Consider the following 16,987-nt stretch of genomic DNA (forward strand, 5'->3'; position numbering starts at 1 on the left):
ATAATAAAATCCTGTTTTACAGCAAACACAATAAGCAATCGTTTACAATAAACGATTGCTATAGAGAAACTGAAATAGGCTGAAATCCACAGGTCAAAGCTTAATAAAATCACTTGCTGGAAACTGGCTGCAAAATTGTGCATTTTGTAAGACAAAAAACATAAAACCTTGCGTGTCAACCCAAAATATCCATTTTTGCCAGACGCTCTGCAGTCTGAATGAGCAAGTTGACATTAAGGGCCGGATGGTGAAACCAGCGATTTCTGTTGTTAGCAGAGCGAGGAGGATTTCGGCGCCTCCTGCTAATACGTAAAACTAAAAACACACTTTTGTCATAAACCGCTGAGGCAGCAGTTGAGACGTTACACCAAGATATTCTGCGCCAGGAGGGGGAGCGCGTTGAGGGGATGGTTTTCTGGAAAGGAGCTGATACTGTTACAGAAGGTAATTAACTTTAGCATAATGCACAGTTTGGCAGCTGTACAAACACACTTCCCTCGCTCCCGTCACTTTCTCTCTCATCTTCAATGACATCCGCACAAATCATATCACCCAGCCCACTATGCTCCCTTCAAGACTGGAGTTTCCTTTAATTCAAGGAGATTAATAGAGGACTTCACAACAAAAACCGGTTCTCGTAGTCCCTAAGTTTACTCTAAAGAGAGATTTCTGGAGACACGAGCAGCAGAGGGTGAACTTGACTTTGTAAACTTTGTAAAGTGCCTTGAGATGACATGTTTCATGAATTGGCGCTATATAAAATTGAATTGAATTGAATTGAACTTAGGTCAGGGTTTCACCAGCTCATGTTGCCACGGTCTACAAGCACTCGGCTAGTTATCTGTTTTTATGCCTGGTCCTGATTAGTTGTGTTTACTGCACACAATAACACAGAGATTACAAGAGAACTGATTAATCGATAGGCAATTATCACAGAGAAACACAATCAGTGGATTTAATTTGACTTTGATTTAGTCATAAACTCGTGTAATTTCCAGCTCGTCTCTAATACGGAGTTTAGGGGCTCTCAAGAGGCTGCGTGCGCATTCAGAGACACGGTACGGAGACGGAAAGCACTGAGAGACAATATGATGCCTTCTAAATGCAATTATTTTTATAAATCACATAAAAAAAAAGATAAAGAGATAAAAACAAGACAAAAAGCTGATATTTAAACACTCAATGTAGAAAAGGGACAATGATTGAAATGTGACGCGTTTTAAAACAGACTTAAAATCAGGAAGCAATGACGTCTGTCTAATATTCAAAGAACAATTCAGACGAATAACATTTCAGGCTGATATATATATATATATATATATATATATATATATATATATATATATATATATATATATATATACACACACACACACAGCTATTAAATAAATGTTTCTCTTGCCTGAAGAAGACAAACCCAAAACTGTTGGCCAGCTTTCATTTCACTTAATTAAAACAATGATGCAGCGAGGAGAGCAGATGCTACAGCACCCTCTCCAATTATCTGCACTCCGGGTAAAGTAATGTAAAAAAAACTCTAAGATAAATATGTTTTTACAGCAGTTACATAATCTTATACTGAGATATTTCCTCAGACAGTCTCGTCCATTTTGATGAGAAGCTGAGAAAAATCATCCTCGTGGTCATTTCTTATTTCTCTATCATTTGCAATCAAATGTTGCAAGATGCTCTGATCAATACAAAAACAAATGTACTCCTTTATGATAAAATATAAACTCTCTCAAATGCTTTACAGTTCGTTTTTTGTCAACTCAGCCCAGGAGGCGACTCGGCCATGTGATGCAGGTGTGTTGTACCTGTGTCAGATCTAAACGCTGCAGGACAGCAGAGTTTGAGTGAAAAAAATAAACAATCTGCAAATGAAATTTAAATCTCTTTGCTTTTGTGTGACATGTTTTCAGTTTTCGTGAAATTCTAACACACCTGCTGCTGCTCTGTGCAACTTTTCCTGTGTGTGTTGTTGCATGAACATTGTGCATTAAATGCGATGTCTGTCCATTTTTTGCATCAAATCCCCTGTCCAGCACGCCGTACAACCTGTCAGTGCTTCATACACTCCAGCTGCATTAACAGCTGTTGCAGGTCTGTGACTACATTACTCTGAGTCAGGTGGGAGGTTAGCCTTAGACTTCCCCGCCTCCTCCTTCCTTGCATAAAACATAAGGAGATTATACAAAAACATCTCAATCCGACCTTAAAATGTTTTATCAGAGGGGCGTGCTACTTGTATTCAGTAATCATAAATCTGAGTAAGCAAATTTCACATGCGGGGGTCCTTAAACGCTTTCTTCTATTCAGTAACTATATTTGCCTTTTAGCTACAACATCTCACATGAGGCTTATGACACCATTTTTTTTCTATGTCATCACATCCCCACAGTTCACTACAGTCACCAAGTCAGTTTTCTTTGCATCCACGAGTGAATTGGACATAAGTTCAATGCAGGTAAAAAAATAATTAAGTAATTCTTTTTAAACCCAAAAGAGATAATTACTCAACTCATGGCAGAAATGTAAGGCTATGGATTCAGATCAGATTTTAACATCAACGTAAAGTCTAACAGTAAATAACATTGCCAAGGGTTTCCTGTCAAACCCAGACCAGAGAAGATCCAGACTCTATTCTCATAATTTTACATGTTTATTTTATAAATATTATGATTTTATTCTTATAATTTCCCCCAAAAAAGAAAACAGTGCCAGTCTGTGGCACTGTTAAAGTAAGAGCACTCTGGGTTAGATTACTGTAACTGTGTATTTACTGTTCTGTGTAAAATAACTAGAAATACACAAACAAATATAGAAACCTGCCAGCACAATGGAAATGGCTCAGACGACCCCAGTCCTTCAGTCACATCCGTTCAGTCAGCAGAATCCGTAAAGCATTTGTCATTTTGTTAAGAACTAATCAATTCTGATCTTTTTCTAAACATATTTTATTGCAATACCAAGATTGGTACTGCAATAACATGTTATTTATTTCACCACATCTTTATCAGGGGGGTTACAAAAGTGCAGCAAGTGCCGCAACTTCCTGAAACTAGGCTCATTTGAATGTTTTTGGCACACGGTAGATTATTCCAGACATTAAGACACCGCTGCTCCGCTGTGTCACAGTAAAGCTTCGCAGTAAAACGAGTAACGGACCAGATAAGTGCTGCTTCTGTGAGGCCACGCTGCAGCTGTCACCAGGCCAGTGGAGCAAGAAAGTGTTGAGCTATAATTCACAGCTCCAAACATACCCTGTGCATCCACAGAGAATTTTCTAAAGCCAAGCCAATGAAAGAAAAGACAGGAAGTAGGGAGTAATTATTTTAGTAATGAAAGACCGTCCATCTGAGGCTCTGTCTGGAGTTTTAAAAAGCCCTTTTTTATGGTTTTATTGAAAGTAATGTATGCAGGGTGTTGGTAAGTGGGGGATCCAGGAGCACATCACAGCCTCATGTAACCTGGATCCCTGATGCGCTCTTATAATGCTTTTTATTTTTGCCTTTTTTTCCCCAAGTGGCTCGCAGATGTGCGGCTGCACAAAAGGGCTCCGCGAATAAAAGCATTCACCTGACGCATCATCCTGCATAATGGTTTAAACCAATTAATGTAATCCCACATTGCTATATTATAAAAGCAGGAATTATGAATTAACGGGGCATCGCCGTCGGTGCCTCCGGTGTTGCCTGTCGCTTTGAGAGAAGAATGGAGGAGCTCTCACCCCGACACACAGGCTGCAGGCCATCACCTCCAGAGCGGTCCCCATTTCGCTCGTCTACTCAACGGACTTCTGTCAGCTGGCAAACGAAGCCAGACGAGGAGTTTTACCTCTTGGGCCTTCGTTGAAGATTATAATAATAATAAAAAAAACGAACTCCTGAGGTTCAGTCATCAGGGTAAGAGCTTCCTTCCAGCCTCATTTAGTCCATCAGGGTTCAGCAGCTCACAGCGGAAACACAAACAGCCTCCCAGCTGTCGTCTACCTGCACAGGTGTCCTGTGGCACTTCTGCCCTGAAGAGTCAATTACAAAGTTTGGGCTGCTAATGAGGGCTAAGGTTTCCGGATTAAATGACCAAAGGACAATAAAAAAGGTCTTTAATGTTTAATGCCTTTTCATCAAGCCTGCTGCAAAATGTCGCGCACCGTCACACCCAGAAGGCCCAGAGCAGCATGCGGTGCTCTCATTTAGATTCACTTAATTAATAAGGGAGGCCGTCATGCTTTCATGCTAAGGCTACAGCCAAGAAGCCTGTAATAAGCCTCTAGCAGTCCTGCATATCTATACATCTTTATTTCTAGAATTTAAATATAAATTTTTTTCATTAAGAAGGTATTTTGTGTAGCTCAGCTGTAAAAAAAAAAAAAAAAAAAAAAAAAAAAACACACTGGGTCCCTAAATAATATTTACATTTAAGCTTATTTTGTATACCTCTACTGTTGATTCATATTACATTATTTATATAGTTTTAGTACATTTGATTTTTTACCTTCAAGTCTATATATATATATATATATATATATATATATATATATATATATATATATATATATATATCATAAAAATTCATATATTCTGAATAATATAATATACTCCAAATTACATTAAGGGCCTGAGGTGGTGGAATAAAAAAAATAAAAAAAATAAACTTTTTATATTTTATCACCCGGAAAAGGATAATTTAATTGCCAAAACTGCTAATAAGAAAATTTTAATTTCAAACATCTCATGCATATTTATACTACTATTCATTTGTAACTCTTTCAAAGAGCATTTTATTAGTCAAATACACTCAGAAGGAGCAAATAATTAAGAGACCCTGCTCAAGGGTTCGGCAAACACTGTACCCTGTGAAAATATATTTATATATTGTAAAGTCACAGATTATCACTGGCTTGTATCCAGAGATTTTATGTAAAGTGCAAAATATCTTAAATACTATTAAACTAAACAGAAATAAAAAGGAGGTATACTACAACAACAGACTAATATGCATGTTTACTACAGTAAAGTTATTTTTTTAGCTGCAGGTCAAGCAACAATAGAGAACTGACTAAAAACAGACGACTATAAAACAAGTAGACAAGATTAAGCCTCCTTACATGCTGTTAGCAAATAAATGATACAAATTAAGTAATTTATCATTTGATTGAGAAATTTGTCGGAGTAAAATTTACTCAAATTACCATACTATATCCCCTTTATTTATAAAGTACCTTAATATTACATTCATATTCATCAAAGTGCTGTAGATACAACTGAACATAACAGTAAAATTAAAATAGACAAGTAAAACTCAGACAAGCTAAAATAGAACAATAAGATATTTAAAGACTTAGACTTAAAGAATGGTTAAAATTTATTAAAATTAAAAACATTTCAAAGTAATTCAAAAGTAATTTAAAAAAAATGGAAGACATTTTTTGAGAGGGATCAAATGTTATCTGTTTCTGATAAATTTTCTTCAGTTTAAGTCAATTTTATTCATTTGTTTTGCTTAACATTACAAGTGTTCTGAAATAAAAATGCTAATTTTTAAAATATTCACTTTTTTTTACTTTTTGTGACAGTGTAAGACAATTTAATTTTTTAGATGTAGATTTTATTCTTTGGGATTAAAGTTTATGTTTAATCTGTTGGATTCTAAGCCAGGAGGCTAAGCATGACTGCAACAAGCAGCAGCAGCGCTTCCTTGGAGTTTTAGCATTTAACATTCATTATATATTCTCATAAAGTTATTATTAAGTCTTTAGACTGGAACCAGAAACACTGACCAAGCTCAACAAGTAAAGAGGGAAAAACAAAGTTGGAAATGACTGAAAGAAAGCTTCTTTAAAGCTGATTTAGTTTAGGTCTGTTGGAAGCAGAACTCTTTCTGTGCTGTTGATCTTCCTGATTCAGAGAAAAACACGCTGTGGGGCTTTGTCCCCCGCCTAGAGACGTGTTTATAGGATTTAGTGGTTTTCCTTATGCAAATAATAACACAAACACAAACATAAAGCTGTTCCTGCAGCAGGCTCTCACTTAGTTTACATCTGAAATGGTTAAAGCAGCTTATTCTGCATTCAAAGCCACACCAGAAAATGTTCCTGACTCGGCTGCTGGTCATTTTTCAGCAACAGCTGATCCATCCGCTCCACCAACAGTTTCTCAGCTCATTTCACAACACATTATGTGCATTTAGGAAAAATGTTCCTTGATAAATTATGAAGCACACTTTTATACAGATGAAGAAGAGGGAGAACCAAACCAGCATCTTTCTATAAGTAATTGCATTTAAGCAATCTCCTGAAGTAAGCCTTAGACAAAAAACAGCTTTATGATGCCACAGCTTCCTTAAGCTCTGGCCTTTGAGTTACAGATTTTTATAAATCACTTTAAATGTAATGAAGCGGCTTGATAATTGGCGCTTCTTCACCTTTTGTTCAATGCTCAGTTGTAGTTTTAGAGTCTTCTCTGTCAAATAAAGAGCAAAAACTTTGCATAAATAAAAAAAAATGCAGTGATGAGGAGCATTTGGTCGATTTCTGATCTATGGCTTCATTAATGCCTCGACCTGCTGACCTGCCCATTATCAAAATATATAATTATATTAATATATATAATATATTAATATTACAATGAAAATTAAAAGGCATCAGAAAACCATAGATCGATCGATCGATCGATCGATCGATCGATCGATAGATAGATAGATAGATAGATAGATAGATAGATAGATAGATAGATAGATAGATAGATAGATAGATAGATAGATAGATAGATAGATAGATAGATAGATAGATAGATAGATAGATAGATAGATAGATAGATAGATAGATAGATAGATAGATAGATAGATAGATAGATAGATAGATAGATATCCTACCAAATTACCCTTTACTTCTGTGTTTTTTCACTGAATTTATTTCACTCCGCTCTCATATTGAGTCTTGGACACTGGATAGTGTTGCTGTCAGACCAGCCTGAGAGGGAAAACACTGTAAGAACTGAACTAAAATAAGTAAAATGTTCTTGAAATTAATGTATTTGTCCTTGATCTGAGCAGTTAAATAAGATGATCTGCCAATGGAATTAGTATTTTAACTCTGCACTTGAAATAAGATGATGGAGAGGAGCAGTTCCTATTTTAGGTGTTAAAATCATATTCCATTGGGAGACAATCTTATTTACCTGCTCATATAAGGACAAATACGTTCACTCTTTAGTTCCCTGTTTTGCAGTGTAGGCAGGGTGTGTCAGAAACGGACTGGATTTGTGATTTTCAGACCGGTGGTTAACCAATCAGGACCAGTCAAGCTAAAAAAAAAGTCTGATTCTGATCAGAAGCAAGCTTCTCTCTGCAGCTCCAAACGATGTTTTCATTACCATACTGATTTAATTGTTTTTTGCATGCCACATTTGAAGTTTTCACATTTCAGCATGACTGAAAAAGCGCTCTATATGTTCAGTCCATTTATTATTTATTTATCATTAATATTAACATTTGTGATTTTACTTTGTACCTTTCATCTCACCCAGAGGCAGAGAGACATGCAGGTAGAGCAGGTGAAGGGCCACACCTTGCCTACCGTAAATGGACTCAACCGGCTGCTAAACACGAAAGACGCCACAATGGACATGCTTGTGCTTCTAAGAAGTTGCTTTATAACAAAGTTCACCTCTGTACACTGCAAAAAGGGAACTAAAAGCAGGTAAAATTTTCTTCAAACGGGTGCATTTCTCCTTGATTTGACCTGGGACGTAAGATTATCTGCCAGTTGAATAATTGTTTTAACTCTTAAAATAAGATAATTATTTATCCTGCACTTGAAATAAGATGAAGGAGATGAGTAGATCCTGTTTTACGTGCACAAATCTTATTTCATAGGCTTATAATCTTATTTACCTGCTCAAATCAAGGACAAACGCACTAATTTCAAGAAAATGTTGCCTACATTTAGTTCCCTTTTTGCAGCGTAGAGATCTACTTCCTCTAAAAGCTCCAAAAACAGGTAAGAGTTCCCACTCACAAAGTTCCTCTTCAGCTTGCCCTTGTTGTTGCGGGTTGTCTTGCCCTCGGCTGCTCTCCCTGAGCCGTAGTCCAGGCCCATGTCCAGGTGGTCGTCAGCCGACATGCTCTTGCGGAGGTAGGCGGACCGCGCCCTGAAGTGGGAGAAGGGCGACTGGGAGCGAGGACGGGCCTCGGTGCCGCCACTCTGGTCGGTGTCGTCGCCTCCCTCCGCGTCGTCCTCCAAACGCCAGAGCTCCCCTGGAAGGAGAGAGGAGGGGGCGCAGGCGACGAGGGAAAGAGACAGGGAGATATATGAGAGCAAGACAAATTGGACGGCACAATTATCGGAAGCTGTCATCCGATGACTGCCTCCATAAAATGTGGCTGGAATTTAATTTAGCTTCCTTTAAGGCCCGGTTACTTTATAACCGCATTATTCTTCCACTCCTGAACAACTTGCTCGTGATTGCGGCGGCTGGACAGAAATAATGGCTCGTTTACAACAAAAGGCGAAGCAGGGGTTCTGCAGCGACACACTCCCTGCCACACAATGGAGACGGATCGGCGCTGTCAGAACAGCTCGGCTGCACCAATCACATTCCACTTCCATCGCTCTCCATCCGACGGTTGTCAAACATCTTGTCAGAGTCCAACGGCCCTCATTAAGCCGTTAATGAAGGCTCTCTGGTCGACACCGGCTGATTAAGCGTATGTGAGGCGAGCGTCATAAGCTGTCTGCATCAAGACGTCACAGCAAGAGAAATCAGGACCCATAATGCCTCATGGACCCATCTGAGCATCCTGAACTTTCTCACGTTTATTAATTTGTTAAATCCAGCCGCTTCGCACATCTGGAGACGGAGGTTTTTTTGCCCTTTCTTCTTTGCAACAGAGTTCAGGCTCAGTCAAAGGGAAAGGTTCTGGGAACATCCGTTTTAAAGTTCTGCATCAGGTTCTGATTTGGATTTAGGCCTGCGCTTTGACTAGGCCGATTTAAAACATGGACACGCAATGATCTACACCGATGCGGGGACCCTTGGGGGTCACGCGATAAAATGTCAGAGAATATCGTAGTTTTAATATGGCAAATTTATGCCTTTAATTATGGACAATTTGACATGTCATCCTGAATTTTTACATTTCAACATCAGAGAACATCTAATCTTTTTTACACATACATATGTAATTAGTCTAAAAATATCAGAGTTTTTGATGGAAATGTATTCTTTTGAGGTCAATAATTCATTTTCTTTAATCTACGATGGTACAACTCTTTTTCTGGAAATTAAGAAAATAAAGTCATAATATTGGGTACAAGAATAAATAACACTGCAAAAAATAAAAGTCGTTATATTACGAGAATAAAGTCCTACAGTGGTTTGTGCAATCGTCTCAGTGTCCTGATACCAATAATAATTTGATGCTGAAAGATTTAAGAGCTTCTTATTTGTGAAACCGAGACCAAAATATAATTTTAAGAGATGCTCAGCGTTCCTTATTTTAACACAGGGGAAAACTGAGCTTTTGTTGTAAGGGTTCTGATAAAATTACGCCCAAAGGGGGTTTCCAGTCTCTGGTTGGCCTGTGCAGAGCTTCAGGAGACAGAGCAGCCTTTAAATCATCTGTGGTGCAAGAGGATTTTCCTGTTTTTAGCTTTATCTGTCTTCTAATTAACTCAGACCAGCTTCTCTGCCCCTGCTAAAGAAAAGCTTCCCCACAGCATGATGCTGCCACCACTATGCTTCACCTGGAAATCAAATAGGAAAAACTCTCATAGACCTTTCCTTCTCTTTTCAGGGATCAAAAAAAGAAAAACTCATCTATGTTGAGGAGTATAAAACATTCTTGATTTACTTCAATCAAGAAACTGGAAGCATGTTGTTGTGTTTATGGTCAATGTTTGTTACATTTATTTGCATTTAAGTTTTAAAGCGGGATTTTTATGGAAAAAAATAAGAGTCTGAACCCATTTTTGTGCAAGACGCCACATATGCACCCCTTCATGAGCGGAAAGCTTCCTCAACACCTCAAATATCCGTTTGGGCTGTGACGGGGTTCATTTTGGCCAGGGTTCCCATCTTTTTTGGTTTGCTCTGGGTAAAAATGTCCTCAGTTCAACCAGAGCCACTGGTCTGGACTTGCATTGTTAAGCGTCCTGTGAGACACTTTAATTTATGGACCATAACAATAGTCAATTTAGCATCCCGAGTTCCCCTAGGGTGCATCTTTATAGCCAGAAGGAGGAACCGGTGCACCTGGAGAGAACCCACACAGAACCCGGTGCTGCAAAGCCACGACACAATGCCTCTCTGGAGTGTTGTCCCATTCCTGACCGTAAGACCAAGCCAAGCTGTTTGTGTGTGTCAGAGTTCTGTTCTGCCCGGTAAATAACGTTCCTCTGATCCGTTCGTTACAAGCACACCTCTGACAGAATTCTACAACATGCAGCAAAGTTAATTTTTTCCCCCCATAAAACCTAAGGGACGTTTTTTTTCCATCAGGTTTCCGATGTTTTCCTCAGACTCTCTTGACAGCAAGATGCCAACAGAGCTCCTGTCTGCAGACATAAATCCCAGCAAAGCGCTGCGGCTGCTGCCTGCTCTGCTGTCAGAGGGAACGCTCCTCAGAGAGCTGCAGGAAGCAGTCTGAGCAGCAGATACATGCCAATGAATGTGGGAGAAAAGACAAATTTCTCAGAGCGGGCACGTTTCATGTAAATCCAAAGGAAATTAAGGTATACAATCAGAATTTTGGGAATGAACGGTGCTTAAAGTCAAATATTTCAGGGATGGAAACAGTCTATGGTTAGAATTTGCTCTGTGGTGTCTCGCCATACGGCATCTATATCTTTTGAACTCTTCAAAACTGTAATGTAAGTACAAATCTGAGGGCATCATGTTGGGATTCTATGCAATAGACCAGCACCATTTGTACCGAGTTGCCCTTGTGACAACCCCTTTTGCTGAAATTACAGCAGTAAATCTTTGGGGGCATGAGTCTCAACCAGCTTTGCATATGAAAACGTTGATTCTTCAACCCAGAGCATCTCAAGCTCTGATAGACTGGATGGAAAGCGTCCATAAAAAGCAATATGTTATTATTGGCACATGTTCTCAGTTGGATGTGGGTCAGGACTTGGACTAGGCCATTCTAATGCATGAGTACTTTGATCTAAACCCTTCCATTGCAGCTCTGGTAAAAGGTTTGACCTGCATGATTCCCCATAAGGATGCTGAGCTGGAGGCGATGTACTGTGGTAGCATTGTGGATGAAGCTCAAAATCTGTGATTTTGTTCTAATCTGACCAGAGAACCTTTGTCTTCCTCTTTACTGAGTCCGCCCAGGGGGGTTTGTGGCAAACAGGAGCTGTTATGGTCTTCCTGTTTTCTCTCCATTCTTCCACAAAGGTCAATTTTGTGCATCACTAACAGCAGTCCCATCAACAGATTCTCCCACCTGAGCTGTGGGTCTCTGCAGCTCCTCCAGAGCCACCATGGTCCTCCTGCTTCTCTGATCAATGCTCTCCTGGTCCAGCCTGTCAGTCCAGGTGGACGTCCATGTCCTGGTAGGTCTGCAGGAGGTCCATCCTCTCTCCAGGTCCAGATGATGATCAGAGCTCTGGATGTTGTTGTAGAACCTGACCTGATTTAAACTGGACCAGAACCTCCTGCTGGGCTCCCTGGTTTTATGATGCTGAGAATGAATTACCGTATTTATTGGACTATAAGGCTCACTTATAATGCGGTGCGCCTTATCTATGATCACCGTTGTGCTTACTGAAAAAAATGTGTAAATACGACTTTGGTTAGCAACGAAGCCGCTCCGCTCAATGGATATTCAGAGCATTACGGTACACTGTGTCACTACCTGATAGGACCCCTGAGCTGTCTACCAGACTGCCTGACTGTAATGTCTAAACTAGAAGTGCATTCATGTAAGGCAGCCTGGAGTACGCGCTAGCAACAATAAACCTAGTAAGTTAATTCAATATAAAAGTTACATTTATTTTGGCCTTATGTTAGAAACAAGGCAGTGTAGTCCAGCTACTCTGTCCTCCTGACAGAGACGGATAAAGAGCTGTGGAAGTGGACGGGCGCACTGCTTTAAAGCGAACTAAAAGTAAGTAAAATTTTCTTGAAATTAGTATATTTTTCCTTGATTTGAGCAGCTAAATAAGACTATTAGCCGGTGAAATTAGTATTTATACCCCTAAAATAAGATAATTAGATATCCTGCACTTGAAATAAGATGATGGAGATGAATTGTTCTTATTTTAAGTGCAAAAAAATCGAATTCACTTGGGAAGAATATTAATGGTTTTATAATCCGGTGTGCCTTATGGTCCAAAAAATACGGTAGACAAATGTGGAACTTATCCAGTCACCTAGTCTTTACTTCTAAAGGCAACTCTTTCTTCTGGGTTGTGTGTAGGGGGAGCCAGACATAAATGGTCTAATAGTAATTTACTTCACAAATTTTAAAATCTCTTTTACAGACTTTTTGTCTTTTTAACTTAGATTTTAATTCCAGTTATGCAGGAATGTCAGGATGCCATCTTCTTTTATTTTTCTTTATTGTTTTAATTGCTCTTACTCTACAAGTTTTACTGCAGACATATTTAATTTCTTCTTTTATGTGTTTATTTCATTTGTTCTATGGACCTGTAAAGCTCTTTGGTCACTTTTTGGGGTGTAAAGTGCTCCACTGACTGATCGTTGGTCTGTCACATAAAAGCCCATTAAATACAGCCAAGTTTACTGTTTAATGCTACAAAAGGGGTACGAATGGATTTGCAAGGCACCGTGCACATAAAGTGGAGCGGAGAAAAAACCAGATGGGACCATATTTATCCCACATGAGCTGAAGAAATACTGCGTGCAGAAGTTTTGCCGCTGCAGCGTCGCCGCCATAGAAAACAACAGTGGCTCTGCAGAACCACCAGATGCCAGGAATGCAGGACAACTCGTGTTCAGTGTTGCAGCCAACAGCAACAGCTGGCTCACACCGTTTGCTGCTGTTGTATTTCAGAGTTAAGACAGGAAGAAAAAAGAAGAGATTGCAAGGCGGTGGCTGAATGTAGACTTTCAGAGAGCCAATCTGGTCAAATCAATCCAGGGACCAACTTCCTGAAACACACAGGATGCCAAGGAGGAGAAACACTGAAGACATAGCTTTTGTGTATCTTAAAAAACGACAAACTGGCTGCAATCCCACTCCCCGTGTGTAAGAAAAACTGAAATCTGATATCTTTTATATATTTTTTTTATGCTGTGTCAAATACCAAAATCATCTTCAGAGTGGAAAAGATATTGGTGTCATTTCCACTGAGAAGCTGCCAGAACACACCTGGCCTCCACGGCTGAATTACACTGTGACAGAGCGACGGCTGAGTTCCTCCCACTGAGCAGTCCTCACTAATATCAGCCGCGGCTTAAATCTCTGAATGAAGTGTGACTCGGTTATTAAACCAAGAAGCAGGGGGAGAATAAAAAAAAAAAATGTAAAAAAAAAAAAAAAAAAGTTGTCTTCCCGCTCCTGCAGGGATAAAGAGTGGTGGAGAGAGCGAGGTCGCATCATGGTCGATGACAGTAGTTGCTAGGCAACAAGGAGCCACGTGAGACCGAGTTCTTTAATTTGATATATTTGCATCGGAGCAACAGCCGAACAAGGGGAAACAGCAGAGAGAGAGAGAGAGAGAGAGAGAGAGAGAGAGAGAGACACGGGCGGTTAACATCTTCAAAAAAAAAATGGCAGGACTTGGGTCCAAATCAAGCAACTGCAGACGGTTCAGTCTGGGATCATTAGACGAGGCAACAGGAAGGATTTATTGGATTAAGGCGATGATGGATGGAGCTCACGCTCCTTTAATAAAGTGGGCTTCTTGATAAAATAACACTGTCATTGTTCCAACGTGGTCTAGACGGGGGCAACGAGGCGCTTTCCCCTAATAACTTTATCGCCAAGCATTAAACACCGGCTTTAACTAAACGCTTTGAAACAGATCGAATATCGGCTGTAATATTTTTAGAACCCAGACGGGGAAAAAGCCATCATAAAAAAAAATCCCTGAAAGGTTAATTGAGTTCTATTTGTCCTTGAAGTGCCGGAAACCAAATCTGTCTAGAATGAAATTAATCTCTAAACAAGGTCATGGCAACTTTGATTAAAATTTGGACAAAGAAAATGAGAGAGTAGCCGTTCTTTGTCAATATCCTCTTTGTAATTCCACCTAATATAGGTTTGCATGATAAGTCATAAGCTAAATGTCATTTTAAGAAAAACACACAACATTTATATCTACATCTATTTATTTATATATATTTATATATTCATCTCCTTGGTAGAACCAGATTTCACTGCAGTTACCCATAAAGCATTTTCTCCTTTACAGGGAGACATTTTCCTTTCACTCTGTGTCGGGAGGCTTCAGCTTCAGGATTCTCTGTGCATTGTTTTTCCTTTCAGGTAAGAAAACGTTGTTTGATTTACAACCGAGAAGGAGAGAAAGAGAGAGAGAGCAGAGAGAATGAGGCGGAGGAGGTACTACATCTGCCACCTCTGAGACAACCCGATGCGTTGAGCTCAGTCATGTGATGCAAATATCAAAGAATCGGAACAGGAACGGGGGGGAAAGGTGAGATAAATGGGTCATGTTTGACATGTCTGAGAAGACTTTAGTTTGGGCTCCTATGCACTTTACAATTTTGTAAAAGAATAATGTGACCTGAAGTTCAAGATATCGTTACTTCACGTGTAGTGTTATGTGCAGTATTCGTGAGTAGTCAGCGTTTTACCTGGAGCACGAAGGAATGGGCCAGCTTCGAGTTTGGAAAACAGGAAAATAAACCTAATCACTGATCAGGATCAGAACCAACAAAAAACAAAAATAAACCTTGAAATAGAGCACTTAAAGACAGTTCTGTATATTTTCCAAGAAATTACTGCTGCATCTGATCAATAAAAGTTCACAAGTTCGGTTCATTATAAACAGAGTAAGGGTGTTCTTCTGGTAGCCTCCTCCCTAGCAAAAATCAGCTAATATGGGGCGTTTGTCTCACTAGCCGTTCACCTCAATGAGGCTTTCTTAACTTCCCTAAAGCTCAGTGTGATATATACAATCATTTCTATCATTGCTGCTAACTTCACATACCGTATTTTTCAGACTATAAGTCACATCAGTCAAAAAAAAGTGTCATACAGAGGGAGAAAACTCTTGTAGCTGTTAGACGGTAATGTTTACTACTAGTTTCATGTTGGTCAGCATGATTTAGCATTTAAATTGCTCTATAACCCCTATTGTTATCTTCAGCTGTCACTAAATACATGTCGTAATAATTAGTACTGTATGTACTTCAGTGATGGTATAAAGACGCTACTTTATTGTATCTGTAATACTTTATCCGCTGGTTGTACTGTTCATCATCTGTTTGCAGGTGAAGAAGCAGACTGGTGGTGTTTTATCATTCTCTCCCTTTGACCTCCTCTTTCTTTCACCTTTTCTCCTTTTTTTCTTCTTTCCTTTCTTTCTCTCTTCTACTTTCTTTATAAATTATAATAAAGCTATTTGCATGTAGAAATCAAGCAAAGCGAACTATGGCGAAAGCAGTAAGGCTCCACTTGTGAAAGTAAAATCTGTTGGGCTGTTTTTGGCATGAAGACAAATTATTAATGCTACACTGCCAGACAGGACACTAGTAAAAAAAAATTTTTTTAAATTGCTACATATGTCGCACCTGACTATGAGTCGCAGGTTCGGCCAAACTATGTAAAAAGGTGTGACTTATTGTCTGAAAAATACGTTATGTGGCTGCAGAAACTTTGCAGTGGTTATCCCGTCTTTCTCCTAGACATCTAGTTATCGGCGGAGCTTCTACTGCGACTAACTATATGTGCTCTGTTTCATCCTGTAGACCAGAAAACTGGCTCAGAACTTTATTTCCTAGATCAAGCCACCAGAGGAGCTACTACTGCCATTACCTTTTAACTTTTCTCACACAGAACGTACTCAGTGTTTCTTTCTGTGTCTCTGCTCTGTCTTCTCTAAGCCCCAGTGGGTGGAGGCAGATGAGCGTTCACACTGAGCCTGGTTCTGGTTCTGCTGGAGGTTCTCCTCCCTGTTAAAGGAGAGTTTTCCTCTCCACTGTCGCTTCATGCATGCTCAGTATGAGGGATTGCTGCAAAGCCATCAACAATGCAGACGACTGTCCACTGTGGCTCTACGCTCTTTCAGGAGGAGTGAATGCTGCTTGGAGAGACTTGATGCAACCTGCTGGGTTTCCTTAGAGAGAAAACTTTTACCCAACTTGTCTGGATGATTTGCCTGAATTGGCCTTGTAAAGTACCCTGAGATGACAGGTTGTGAATCACTGCAATATAAATCAAGGAAATTGTTCTTGTCTAAACGGAGATGCTAACAATAATGTTAGCTGTAGCAGTGTAAGAACAGGATAGAAGGAAAAATAAGAGCTAAAACCAAACCTCCTGTCTGTGTATTCCTGCCTGCAGGAAGTTGGAAAATAACTGTTTAAAACGTTGATGAATGATGATTAGTTTTATTACATATTAGTTAAAATCCAGCACATCAAAGGTTCTTTAACAGTCACAATGTGTGGCGCTACAGTTGTATACACCGCCAATATCTTAACCTAATACAGATTTTTCCATATATATCAACAGGCCTCTCTGGAAAGGTTTTCACTGTTCTGGATCCAAATCTTCACAAATGTCTAACTCATTTACCTTTCAGTCATGTATTACTGCCCCACCATGTTTTAATCAAATACAAGGAGGTAGTTTTTGTTAGTTCCAGATGTCAAACAATCAGTGAAGAAGACATACACCACCTTCATCTCTCCTCTGAAAAACACTAATTGAAGCCACAGTAAAAGCCCTGAAAGTGTAAAAACAATTAAATGGCAACAAAGATCAACAAGAGCAGCAGTCTGGTGCTTTTTTCCCCCTCACCCCAAACCTCTAAAAGCTGAAA

The 16,987-nt window shown here is 39.4% G+C and overlaps 1 protein-coding gene across 2 annotated transcripts in view; it reads right to left on the minus strand.

The window, feature by feature from the left end:
* The window catches only part of LOC105926602 (ankyrin repeat and fibronectin type-III domain-containing protein 1), a 212,641-nt gene that overhangs the window by 147,657 nt on the left and 47,997 nt on the right, over positions 1-16,987 (minus strand). For both annotated transcript variants that reach the window (XM_036141705.1, XM_036141704.1), the window contains one exon: positions 8,021-8,259. In XM_036141705.1, coding sequence (XP_035997598.1) covers positions 8,021-8,259 — 239 coding nt within the window. The remainder of the gene's footprint in view (positions 1-8,020; positions 8,260-16,987) is intronic.

Source organism: Fundulus heteroclitus, chromosome 10 (assembly GCF_011125445.2).
Source record: "Fundulus heteroclitus isolate FHET01 chromosome 10, MU-UCD_Fhet_4.1, whole genome shotgun sequence".
NCBI classification, from domain to species: domain Eukaryota; kingdom Metazoa; phylum Chordata; class Actinopteri; order Cyprinodontiformes; family Fundulidae; genus Fundulus; species Fundulus heteroclitus.